Here is a 12,643-nt window from a genome sequence, read left to right as displayed (position 1 = left end):
AGATTTCTGGGGATATTCAGGCAACATCTGGCAGTCTGAAGGTATTCAGTACATAAACCTCCTTCTCCACTAGCTGAGTGGTACTTTTGCAGCCTTTAACCACTTTCATCGTAGTTGAATTCTGTCCTAGTTTACTTTTTTTAAGGCTATGCTTAAACTTAAATCTAGCATATTATAATTTTAACTGGGTATAGCAGTTGGGTTGTTCACAGAGTCCTAGCTGATTGGAGCAGCTCATAAATATCACAAGTAAATAAGCAAATATATTTATACTAATCCTCCAATGAATGCAACTTATTAATAGTACTTCATTTTAAAAGTTAGGTTATTAAAAATTAGAACACTTTATACACCAGTGGTTGCGAATGTATGGCACGGGTGCCAGAGGCTGCATTCAGAGCCTTCTCTGTGGGCACACGCACCATTGCCCCAGTCCTAGGCCTTCAGCTGGGTTTTATAAAACCTTTTCGCTTTAGGCCTCCATTGCTATGTGCAAAAAAAAAGAGAGGTTCAATCAATTAATTTCAACTTCTCAGCAAAAAAAAAACTCTCAAAGTTGGAATTGATTGATTGAACTTTTTAGTCCCACCCAGTTCTGCCGTTACCACTGCAGCACACCCACCCAATTGGCCATGCCACCCAGCCAATGGGCCACACCACCCGGCACTTGACAATACATAAGTGGGTCGTAGATTGCAGTTTGGGCACTCGGTCTCTAAAAGGTTCACTATCACTATGAGACAATTAGTAACTACTGAACATGATAGGTGTGTATTTTAGTATCCGAGGTGATTTGCTTCTCAGTGTCAGTTTCTGGATACGTGAATAGGAATGTGCAGTTGCCCTTGCTGTTTGCTTAACCACTGTGGCAGAATTCCTGGCTGGATTATTCTTTGATCAAAGCCAGCACATTTCTTGATATACTCTTATAAGAATAAAGACAATAGGGTTTTATTAAGTATAAACAAAGGGAAGAATTTGTATTGTAAAAGAATGGCCTGACTGTAGAGTTTTTATATCCACATCACAAATCCAATTGACAGAAGAACTTGATTTTAAGCTTGATTTTCAAAATGCACTTCTAATGCTAATATCATCTCTGAACATATATTTTATTTATCACTGCAAGCAAAAATTCTCTCTATTTAGTGAATTTTTTAAAATGAAACATTGGACATTGCTTAATTTGTCAATTAAACATGTAATTTGTCAAGTCATGTTAAGCAGTACCATCTTATTAGATCAGAACCAATAATAAAAGCATAGCCAGAATATAGTGCAGTTAATTTCAGTGTCATTTTAAGCATCTCTAAGCATGGAAATTCATTCTTTATTCTCCCTACTTTTTAGGCAGAATTCCCAGATAAGGTCAGTACTTCATGAAATAGAATCAATGGTTATCAAGTGGTCATATCAGATACAGGACATTTTGGAATGGAATATAGCTCAACCACCTTTTAACCAGATTTACCCAGATCCTCAGAGTGAGCTTAAGTTTTGGAAAGAAAAAAAAGACAAACTCTTGTGTATATATGATCAGGTAGGTAGCTGCTACTCCAATGATAGTTTATGGTTGTTGTTCAATAATATGTACTAGAAGAGAAAGTGAATATGTTAATTTCTAACAACAAGATGAAGCACCAGGTACAAATTAGTCTATAATGGTTGAGAGCATTCTACAAATTAATTTTCTGTTTTTATTGCAGCTTGCTTAGATTTGTAGATAGCTTCACAATGTATTTATAAATAAATTATACATACATTTAAAAACTACTTCAGTCAGGGTGATTCAACACTATAATTATGATTAAAAATATTACATTCTTGGTACCAGGAGTTCTACAGCTTAAGTTTGGGTAGTCTTCCAGAGCAGCACAGTTTTGATCATTTTTTAGTAGGTCACAAAAATAAGATCTATTCACTCATTTTATAGTTTAGGAAAAGAATGAGATTTCATGGTAGTTTCAAAAGTGGTTCCACTAAAACCAGCATTTACAAATATCCCTTTCTATACATTAAAAAACATAGCCATAGCACTAGCCATAGTTTATATATCGCTTCATAGTGCTTTATAACCCTCTCTGAGTGGTTTACAAATGTCAGCCTACGCCTCCAACAATCTGGTCATCATTTTACTGACCTCGTAAGGATGGAAGGTTGAGTCAACCTTGAGCCACTTAGAATCGAACTGGTAGTGAGCCTGCAATACCGCATTCTAACCATTGAGCCACCACGGCTCTTAACATTGATTGAAGTACAATAAATCCCATTTTCTTATCATGTTGAATAAATGGATGACCACTACAGTTTTCTATATTGATGATGATAGATTTGAAATAACAGATTAGGGATAGATCATCATGGAGAAGATCTCTCTATGAGGTTACTAGAAATCAAAAACAACTTGATGGCACATTATCACTTAACTATTATTCCTGGTTGTATTCTGGAATTGGCTAGAAATCTTAGCGGACATTCCTGAACATGTAGCTTGGCCCTTTGTAGCCATTTATCTTTTCAATTGTTTCTTCTTGAGAATAATTGAAGACTTCAGCATGCTAGAATGACTGGGATTTCATTTTCATATTTGTGTAGGGCCGTTTATGAAACTTGATTGTTTTCAGAGTCTTTTTTTAATTCACACTATCATGTGGCAAATATAAATATATTTATTAAAGATCTTTTTAAATTTCAGCTTAAGAGCCCTATTATCCAAAACCTGATTGGAATCTTAAAAGTGAAGAAGAGTAGTTATTATCCAACTTTTCAGGATATTTATAAAGATGTAGAAAACGGTAAGGCTTTTTAAAAATAAATTTATATTTTTATATAAATGGACACAATATATCAAATCCATACTTTTTGCTATATCATAATTTTGCATTAAACTATTGCTTTGTGAGATATTCTCATTAAGTCAGTCTTAATGCAATATGTCGTAACTCAACATATTACATTTAGCTATTTCCCTATATATATAAAATTAAATTAACATATGGTGTTTCTTGTATACATTATTTTGAAGCTGTTACTTGCAGACAATCCATTTTTAACATAAAATGGTTTTAAAATGTTTTTCTCATTTTTACATATTGATTAAATAAAATGTCAATGGAAAATCATTAAAATACACGTTATTTTTATAAGGTACTGTGCTCCAAAAGAACTAAACAGATGATTCATTTTCATTTTGCTCTTACTAGGCACAACATTATATCACTGTCTTTTTTTTTTTTTTTGCAATTTGAAAAAAGATGTACACTAGTTTGTAGTTGCAAGTTAACCTTTCATCAGGAAAACTGCATACAGAATTCTGAATACATTGTCATAAAATGTTTGCTGAGCAGTTGGGCCAACTACCAAACTTGCTTATATCAGAAGGCAGAATATTGTAGTTGTTCTCTGGTTGTTCCATAGGATGGTCTTTATGATGCCAACTTAGTAGGATGCAGATAATTTTAGTTCCCAGTCTCCTTGTGTTACTGGAGGCAGGTGGAACAGAGAACCTAGTGGTCTCTGAGTAGCATCTATGACCAAATTGGTTATTATCCTTAGAAGATTCATTTTCTTTTAAAAGTGAGTATGCCTAACTACACTACATATTAGGCAGATTTACTACAAAATAGTTTTAATACTTTCTTTATTCTACAGCACTTATTGAAACCCAAGATATTGAATTATATCTTAAACCTCTAGAAAGACATATTCAGTATTTTCAAGAGACCGAATTTCCAGGGATACGTATTCTGATTCCTCCTCTGTTTCACACCATCTGCCTGATCTGGAGTCATTCCAAATTTTACAACATGCCAATACGGATCATATCTCTATTGCAGGAATTCTGCAATCTGTTCATTCATCAGGTAGTAATATTTTAAATACCAGAATAAATTGAATGCAATGCACCGTATTTTTATATGAAATTGCCCAAGGATTAAAGCCAGGGAAGGAGATTTACTTAAATATATCCTTGCTTTTAGGGACCCATCCATACAGCACACAGAAAAGGGCTTTCCCCTACATTATTGCCAATATATCAAATCTACTTGTTTAAGAGTTGTATCTAGTCTCCACTCCATAGACCCCTGCAAGGGTGGAGAAGTGAAGAAATTTGCATTATGGCACAAACCCTGTAATTTAGGAACTTGCTCCAATGATGAGAAACATAAGGATGGCAAGCATGAAAGACTAAGACTGGCAAGATGAAACTGAAATCTATTTTCATCATTTTTTTTGTGTGTGATAGATGTTTAAACACCATTCTTACCCATTTTAGAAAGAATTTAGAACCTTCCTTTATAACCAGGCATTTTAAAAAGTACGTGAATAATAGTGAATTGTTGTATTAGCCATTTATATTTTATATTTTAAAATGATCTCATTATTCTTTGCCTCAGGCTACATTGTATCTTTCACCAGAAGATATTATGAAAAGGGAAGCAGAAGAAACCCTGGAACAAGTACAAAGTGCTCTTAATACTTTAAGAAGTTTTAAGGATGCCTTTTTTAATGAAAGAACACAAGTGGCAACTTATTTCACTAGCAGTCAAGAAGTTAGATTTTGGGATTTTCAACCACAGATGGTATTTTCCAGATTTGATATGTTTTTAAATCGCCTGGAGAAAATAGAGGTATTATTTACCATTCTATCCACTAAAATTGGAATATATTTCTGGAAAAATTATGTAGAATTTCTGTAATGATAACTTAGTTACTTTTACACAACAGCAAAGAAGGAACAGAGAGAGAGAAGAAAGATTATTTACAATTACAACTCACAAATTTATAAGCTGTGATAAACAAGTTCAGAGATCAGAAAACAGCAATTTGCTAGTTGTCTTCTAAATGACATTGTATGCCACGTTTAGGAGCATCCAATCAATATGGGTCAAAAATATTGCCTACTTCTGTATCAGGAGATACATTCATGAGACAGAAGCATTGTAAATGATTATTTTTATCTTTTCAGAATATTTTTGTTACTATGCTTGAGTTTGAAAAGTTGGAGAAACTGGAATTTGGTGGAATCAAAGGAAAATGTTTAAATGCTCAAATATGCAAATTGAACGAAGAATTTATCGAGTCTTGTAACACTTTTAAAGAGAAAACATATGACCCCTTAGACTACAACAATACGGTAATCTTTCATATAACATATTGTTTATGCCATTTTAAAAAATATTTAAGAAAGGCAGGTTGTGAGGTATATTGTAAAAATAAAGTTGATTATATTTAAAAACAGATCCAAACATAAGAAAAAGTGTGAAAAGTTTGAACTTGGAAATAGCTGAGCTTGACTTTCTTAACTATCAATATTTCTACTTCCTCTGAAGAACAGCTTTTCTCTGTTTAATGCTTTTATTGTAGTCCAGTATTTTTCAAACAATGGAAGATTACTTAATCTTTTAATAGCAGTAGCATTTTCTGTTAATAACAGAGACATTTTCCATGAGCATGTATTTTGTAATCCATATACCACAACCCCAGTTCCTATTATACATAAACTTACACATAGTATTCTGCCCATCACAATCACTAGGTAAAAAGTACCTGCTAGTGCCAAACATCACACCTTGAATCCAGAGATAGGGGTTTCAGTCACAGTGAAGCTGCACTGGGCTGCCAACCTTACTGCATCCAGTTGATGGGGCAAAAAAATTTAAGTGAGCCATGTTTAGTAGAATTTATTAATTGGATATAATATAGCACAATTACTCCTATGCTTACTTGTTTGATTTAAAAACTAATACAACTGAACATAAGAATGGTTGCTGTAACTTAAAATTAGAAGATTAAAAATAAAGCTTGATAAAACTTGCTGGAAAAAATAACTTGATACAGAAAGATAAGCAAAGTTTTATCACTGGTTGGCTAGTTCAGGTTATTTCTCCAAGAAGAACTGCTCAGATGTAATTCAGGTATACAGTATATCAAGAATACTGCTAAGTTATTTTTACTTGGAGAGTTGATGTTAAGGAGCCCATTTTCAGATGTTGATGTACTTTGCTTTATTTAACATGAGATAAGCCTGGCCTGTTGAATTTGGTGATCCTTCTGTTTCTTTTAAGAGAAACTCAAGACATCATGTTCCAAAATACTATAGCTATGGTTAATTACCTGATTGCCAAGAACAGTTCCTTCCTCTATGTGAAACAATCAGGGTAGCACAAATATTTTAAGGTCTTCGTCAAGCCTGGCTTTTTGGAGTCCTGGATACTGTTGTCATTGTCTCCTGAAAATGTTCAGTGAGCATTACAAACAACTTTATTCTCCCTTTGTTTGCCAATTCTTCTCTATTCTTGTCTGGTAGGAAACTAAAGGAAACAGAATTCTTAGCACATAACGCTAATTTTCTGATTTAATAGCTGTTATTTCTTTACATTCTTTGTTGATTCAATTCAATGCAATTCATTAAAAAATTGATTTTGCCTTCTACAGGAATTTGAAGAAGACTACGCTGATTTTAAACACAAAAATGTGGAATTTGAAAGGCGTCTTGGAGCAATTTTTTGTGTGGGATTTCTAGATTGTTCAGGTTTGGAGTCAGCATTTAAGGTAGTTACATAAAGTGAATGTCATAGTTTTGACTGTCAGATTTGTATTAGATTAGATGATTATTTTACACATCCATACACATACTAGTAAGAATACAGATAATACGCTCTGAAACATTTATAACCATGGAAATGGTCTATTGGGTACATTTTTTAATAATTAATTAGTATGGCAACAACATTTAAACAAGGAAATGTCAAGAATAATCCAAGAAAGTATTAACTCAGGTAAGTGATAAAGTACTTCTTCCTTGGTTTAACATGTAGACTTAATTGAATCTTTAGCATTGAAGGTAAGCTATAATCTGTACTAGGAAGCAGAAACTAATTTAATGGCTGAGGATTCTTCTATATATCATCCATCTTCCCTAAAATCATCGCCTTACTCTGCTTCAAGATATAGCTAGGCATGAAAACTATGCTATACATATCTAAGTGAACATTTCCCATTTGTTCTATTGATATGTATACAGAAAAAAGTTCTCAATCATTTGTTGCATTGTTTACTCTTTGACTTAAAGGGGTGAACAACCAGATGAGGGGAGGACCATACTTTTAATTTGTTTTGACATCTAAGAACTGCAGAGGGATTTACCATTATGTTATCTATAGTCAATAGCCAGTTGTAATGTTTTGTTCTTTTTAAAGAATTTAAGTAAGTTAAAGGGGGAAATGGCCATATTTAAAAAAAAGCTTTAGATATCTCTTTTGTTCCTTAAAACACCCCCAAAGCTTTGGACAAACTACTGTTTAGAGTTTACAATTATCTAAAATGACAATCGGAAAAGTTGAATTCAAGGTTCAAAATATATTCACATGGTTCCTAGAGAAGCATCTAAATGATTATTTAAAACTGCAACATTGAATTTTCACTGTTTGGGTAGAATATGTCTTACATAAGCATACACCTGCAAAATAGAAATAATCTATGCCAACTATATTATTTTCTTTCCTCTTGAAATCGGTGGTTGGGATAAACAAAATGGTGTGGAAAAACACTACCGAACAGTTCAGCCAGCTTCTAATCTGCAGAAGTGATGAAATAAACAAATTGAATTTAATTCAAATTATTACAGCCCTATATCCTAATGCAAATAAAATATCTAATAAAAGAATTATTAAATCATTCTACAGAAAAAACAATAAGTATAACAGAATCTAAAAATAATTAAGGCTGAAAATACCAAACTAAATCCAAATAAAATACTATTATAAGAAGTTCCAAAACTAAGTAATGGAGTATCATATTGTACAAATAATAGTATAAAGCTGGGCAACTTGAAATAATTTTTTTGAGACCTTCACAAAAAAGAAGAACATTAAATAGAAATCACACCAACTCTACTGAAATTTCTTCAATTGATATATAAGAGTCTGCTTAGATTTATACAGGGGATAGTATAATAACATTGGGCTTAAAGCAGGATGTCTAATATTGGCAATTTTGTTGACTTCAACTCCCAGAATTGCTGGCTAGGAAATTCTGGGAGTTGAAGTCCACAGGTTTTAAAAGTTGCTAAGGTTGGTCACACGTGGCTTAGAGTTTCTATTGAAATATCACTATATAGATATAACTGAAGGTCCAGGGGAAATCCTTAAAATGTCCCAAAACAACTGCTGTGTGAAGACCTTATAAAATTTCAAAATTGGAATAGATGATAAATGGGAGTCTGATATGAGCCATTTTGGAAATCATAAATATTTACACCTTATTAAAGTCTGCCTGGATATCTATACTGTAGCTGAAATTCATTGCTTTTTGATAGCATTATCAAAATCTAGCAAGCAAAGACTTTCCTTAGAGAAACCTAACAGTGAACTTTATCAAGGGTTATTAAAACATGATGATGTTAACTTTATCAAGGGTTTTTAAAACATGATGATTTTAACTGGTCATCAGCCTAACAAATTTTGGTATGTATTTGAAACTGGGACACTGTGGTCAAAAGTTCAGGCATAACTTTAGCCAGATCTTGATATGATTGTTCTGTATTCATTCTATGCTTTGTATTAATATCAATAACTCAAGATTTATTTTAGTCAAAAAAGACAAATTCATAGGAAATAATAATAATGATGATGTTGATGATGTTGTTGTTGTTGGAAGGGACATTGGAGGTCAACTAGTCCAAACCTCTGCTCAGGCAGGAAAACCCTATACCATTTCAGACAAATGGCTGTCCAGTCTCTTCTTAAAAACTTCCAGTGTTGGAGCATTCACCACTTCTGGAGGCAGGTTGTTCTAATTGTCAGGAAATTTCTCCTTAGTTCTAGGTTACTTATCTCTTTGGTTAGTTTCCATACATTGCTTCTTGTCTTTCCTTCAGGTGCTTTGGAGAATAGCTTGACTCCCTCTTCTTTGAAATAACAAACTGCTATCATGTCACCCCTAGTCCTTCTCTTCATTAAACTAGACATACCCAATTCCAGCAAACGTTCCTTAAATGTTTTAACCTCCAGTCCCCTAGTCATTTTTGTTGCTCTTCTCTGTACTCTTTCTAGAGTCTCAACATCTTTTTTACATTGCGGTGACCAAAACTGGATGTAGTATTCCAAGTGTGGCCTTACCAAGGCATTGTAAAGTAATATTAATACTTCACATGATCTTGATTCTATGCCTCTGTTAATGCACCCTAGCACTGTTTTGGCTTTTTTGGCAGCTGCAGCATACTGCTGGCTCATATTTAAGGACTCTGAGATCCCTCTTACAGTTACTACTATTGAGCAAGGTACTACCTATACTATACTTGTACATTTGTTTTTTCTTGCCTAAATGTAGAACCTTACTTTTTTCACCATTGAATTTCATTTTATTAGCGCCCAATGTTCAAATCTGTCAAGATTTTCCTGTATCTTAAGCCTATCTTCTGGAGTGTTGGCTATACCTGTCAGCTTGGTGTTGTCTGCAAATTTGATGAGTTCCCAATCTATCCCTTTATCCAAATCATTAATGAAGATGTTGAAGAGCACTGGGCCCAGAACAGAGCCCTGGGGCACCCCACTACACATTTGCCTCCATGTAGATGCAGTTCCATTGAGAACCATATGCTGAGTATGGCCAGCCAGCCACCTATGAATCCATCTGGTGATGATGTATCTAACCCACATTTTTCTATCTTATCAAATAGCAGATTGTGGTTTACTTTATCAAATGCCTTACTGAAGTCCAAGTAAATTATATCCATAGCATTCCTCTGGTCCACTAATTTTGTCACCTAGTTAAAAAATGCAATAAGATTTGTCTGGCATGATTTGTTTTTGACAAACCCACGTTGGCTTTTGATAATGACTTTGTTTGCCCCTAGGTCACCATCAGGGTGAGTTCCAATATAGATGTAGGCTATATGATGTACAGAATTCCAGGAAATTACAATATAATTAACTACACTGGGCCCTTTAGGGTGCCAGAATGTATTAATTGTATTTTTCACTGTTTACCATATTAAAAATTAAAATTGACACATTGACTTCCATTACCACTTCTTACAATTGATGGGATTTTAATATTGTATTATTTTTTTGAGATTAGCTGGCAAATAATTTTGATTTCAGATACCCCTGAGAGAATCTCGGGGTATCCTTAGGAATCCTCAGAAATTCTTAGGAATTCTCCAATCCAACATTTAGATTAATGAATTGTGATGAGGTTTGTTATGGACATAGCTTAAGATAGATACCCTATGGATGTATTTTGATTTTTTTAAAATATCAATGTTTATTATGGTTACAGACCAGCACAAAAGTTAAACATTAAAATGAATACTTTCCCTAAAAATTATTGGAAAATAACTAAGCAAAGTTTAGGATCTTTAGTTCTTTAGGTGTTTTTTTCCTTATTGTCATTGCAGCAGTATTGAAATATAAGAGTTCCTCTAATACATTCTCCTCATAATGGATTTTAAATTGGCTAAAGAGTGTATGATCATTTATACCCACCCTAGCATTTAAATCCCTGCTTATAATTATTGCATCTGTGGGATATTTGTCCAAACAACTAGAAATAAAATTTTCTATGTGCTCCCAAATATTGTTATTAAGAGGGGAGTATAAATATTTAAAAGCAAAATCTCTACCTATTTGGATGAGTGCAAGGTAGTCACAACCCAGGGCTATAAAGAAGGCAGTGGGACGCAGAGCTGTGCTAACTAAAGCCACTATACCATCTTTAGATTTCCCACCTACCTTGCTCGGGGCAGCTGGGATAGAGTTAACCCAGTAGCCATCTAACTCCACCTCTGAAGAGACCCAGGTTTCCTGTAGGAAAAGAACATCAAATTGTGATATATGTAGTCAAAAAAGTTGGTATTTTGATGAGACTGACCAGCCAGCAATATTTCAAGTTAGAAGGAAAAGAAGATAGTCATTTGAGGTCCATCAGGAGATACGGTTTTGGCAAAAAGAAGCTGTGAGATTATTATATTGGGCTGAGATGTCAGCAGCAGCCATTGTGGCCTCTCCAAAGGATGACTTGCCTTATATACATCCTGAATCAGCTCTTGGGAGTCTTCTTCAGAGTGGATGACATTGACACCATTTAATAATGCTTGCCCTGTGAGGGGCTTCTGCAGAGGTGTTGGGCAAAGAGATATTAAATTATGCTGCATCTGGCTCTGTGTCATTGAGGTTGTCAAGGATCCCCTGACCATCCCCTGATTTGTTGCTGAAGTCCCCATGGAATATCTCAATGAAAGTAATCTCCTCCTTCTTGACTACAGGATCCTCTACTGGCCCAAGAGGATTCAGATTTCTATATTTTATAGGACCATTTTCAGGTAATCCATTATTTGCTAAGGGGAAAATAAGAGGCTCAATGTTTGGAGATACAAGATGTATAAGGGGTTCAACTGTGGCAATTGTGACCAACAAAGTTTTCTTCAGATTTTCTAGTTTACACAGTATATTGTCTTGTTCACTTCGTGGTAAGGAGCCTAAAGCATTAATAAGGCCAACTTCTGTGCTGAGAATATCTTCATCAAGTAAGGCTGCCTGACTCCCACATTCTTGCTCTCTCAAAGTTGGGAATGAAGAAGAGTGACCTTGGGAGCTAGCATATTAGCTTTTAAAGGTTTAACCTTTTCATCACAAATGACTCTGGTAGGAAGACATTGAAAGAAAACTAGATATGCTACTATCAAAGGGATGGTAGACTGCTTAAAAGACAGAAGTATCTGCTTCCAATTTGGGGCATCTGGGAACCATTCAACAGCACACAGATCAATCTGCCCACCATGGCAGTGAAGAAGCTAATCTAAGGAAGTTAGGATTGCTCTCCTCCTATTCCAACATCCAACATTAAATCTGTTCATGCAAATTCTGAGAGCGATCTGTTGTGTTTGCAATGAATGATTTAATTTGGTGGAGGATACTTTGCTGGCTTCAAAAAAATCTTTAACATTTGTAAGTTCCCCTCTCTTTGCTTTATCAGAAGATAGTGAATGATTCTTACAGAGCTGCGGCTTTTTCACAAATTCTTTTAACTATTACAGTACTTTTGTTCTTTGCTTCTTATTAGCATACGTGCCCAGAGTAGGAGATTTGACTGTGTCTGTTACAAAGGCTTTTATGGGAGCAGAAGGTCCTTGCTTTTGAAGAAAAACAGCTATATCTCTTTTCAGTGTCTCCAATTTATGTTTTATGGCTGTAAGCTGCTCAAATATTGAGATAAAAGTGAGTGCCGTGAGGAGGCATTGTTTTGAATTTTTGAATTTTTACATGGTAGCCTCTTTATGTTCTGATCTTTCTTATTATTTTGGGGCTTCGTTTCAACTCTCCTGAAACAGGTACCCAGTTTAGTCACCTGTAATGGTCACTGGCTATCATTTTGCGCTTCCCCAAGAAATAAGGAAAGATCTAATAGTTGTTATTTTGCCAGCTCTCTTTGGAGGTCCCCCTTTAGTATTTCAAATTTGTTAGATGGGAGATTTTGTTTTACTTACTCTCTTTCCTGCAAAGTGCTCCTCAATTCTTGATTGTTTTGCAGAATTCAAAGGAGAGAAATGTCCTGGGTGTTTCTTTCTTTTTCCCATAACTAAATCTGTTATCTGTGTATTTATCTTCACTATCGTCTCATCCAAACAAAGTTAGTTAAG

The 12,643-nt window shown here is 34.5% G+C and overlaps 1 protein-coding gene across 2 annotated transcripts in view; it reads left to right on the top strand.

Moving 5' to 3' along the window:
• The window catches only part of DNAH11 (dynein axonemal heavy chain 11), a 220,978-nt gene that overhangs the window by 11,647 nt on the left and 196,688 nt on the right, over nucleotides 1–12,643 (top strand). For both annotated transcript variants that reach the window (XM_039342134.1, XM_039342133.1), the window contains exons 4-9: nucleotides 1,351–1,540; nucleotides 2,696–2,795; nucleotides 3,652–3,863; nucleotides 4,398–4,631; nucleotides 4,970–5,137; nucleotides 6,439–6,555. In XM_039342134.1, the coding sequence (XP_039198068.1) occupies nucleotides 1,351–1,540; nucleotides 2,696–2,795; nucleotides 3,652–3,863; nucleotides 4,398–4,631; nucleotides 4,970–5,137; nucleotides 6,439–6,555 (1,021 nt within the window). The remainder of the gene's footprint in view (nucleotides 1–1,350; nucleotides 1,541–2,695; nucleotides 2,796–3,651; nucleotides 3,864–4,397; nucleotides 4,632–4,969; nucleotides 5,138–6,438; nucleotides 6,556–12,643) is intronic.

This window comes from Crotalus tigris, unplaced genomic scaffold (genome assembly GCF_016545835.1).
Source record: "Crotalus tigris isolate CLP2741 ecotype Arizona unplaced genomic scaffold, ASM1654583v1 scf7180000017774.6281472, whole genome shotgun sequence".
In the NCBI taxonomy this organism is placed as follows: Eukaryota; Metazoa; Chordata; class Lepidosauria; order Squamata; family Viperidae; genus Crotalus; species Crotalus tigris.
The sequence above is the reverse complement of the archived record's forward strand: the minus strand, read 5'-3'. Positions and strand labels throughout refer to the sequence as shown.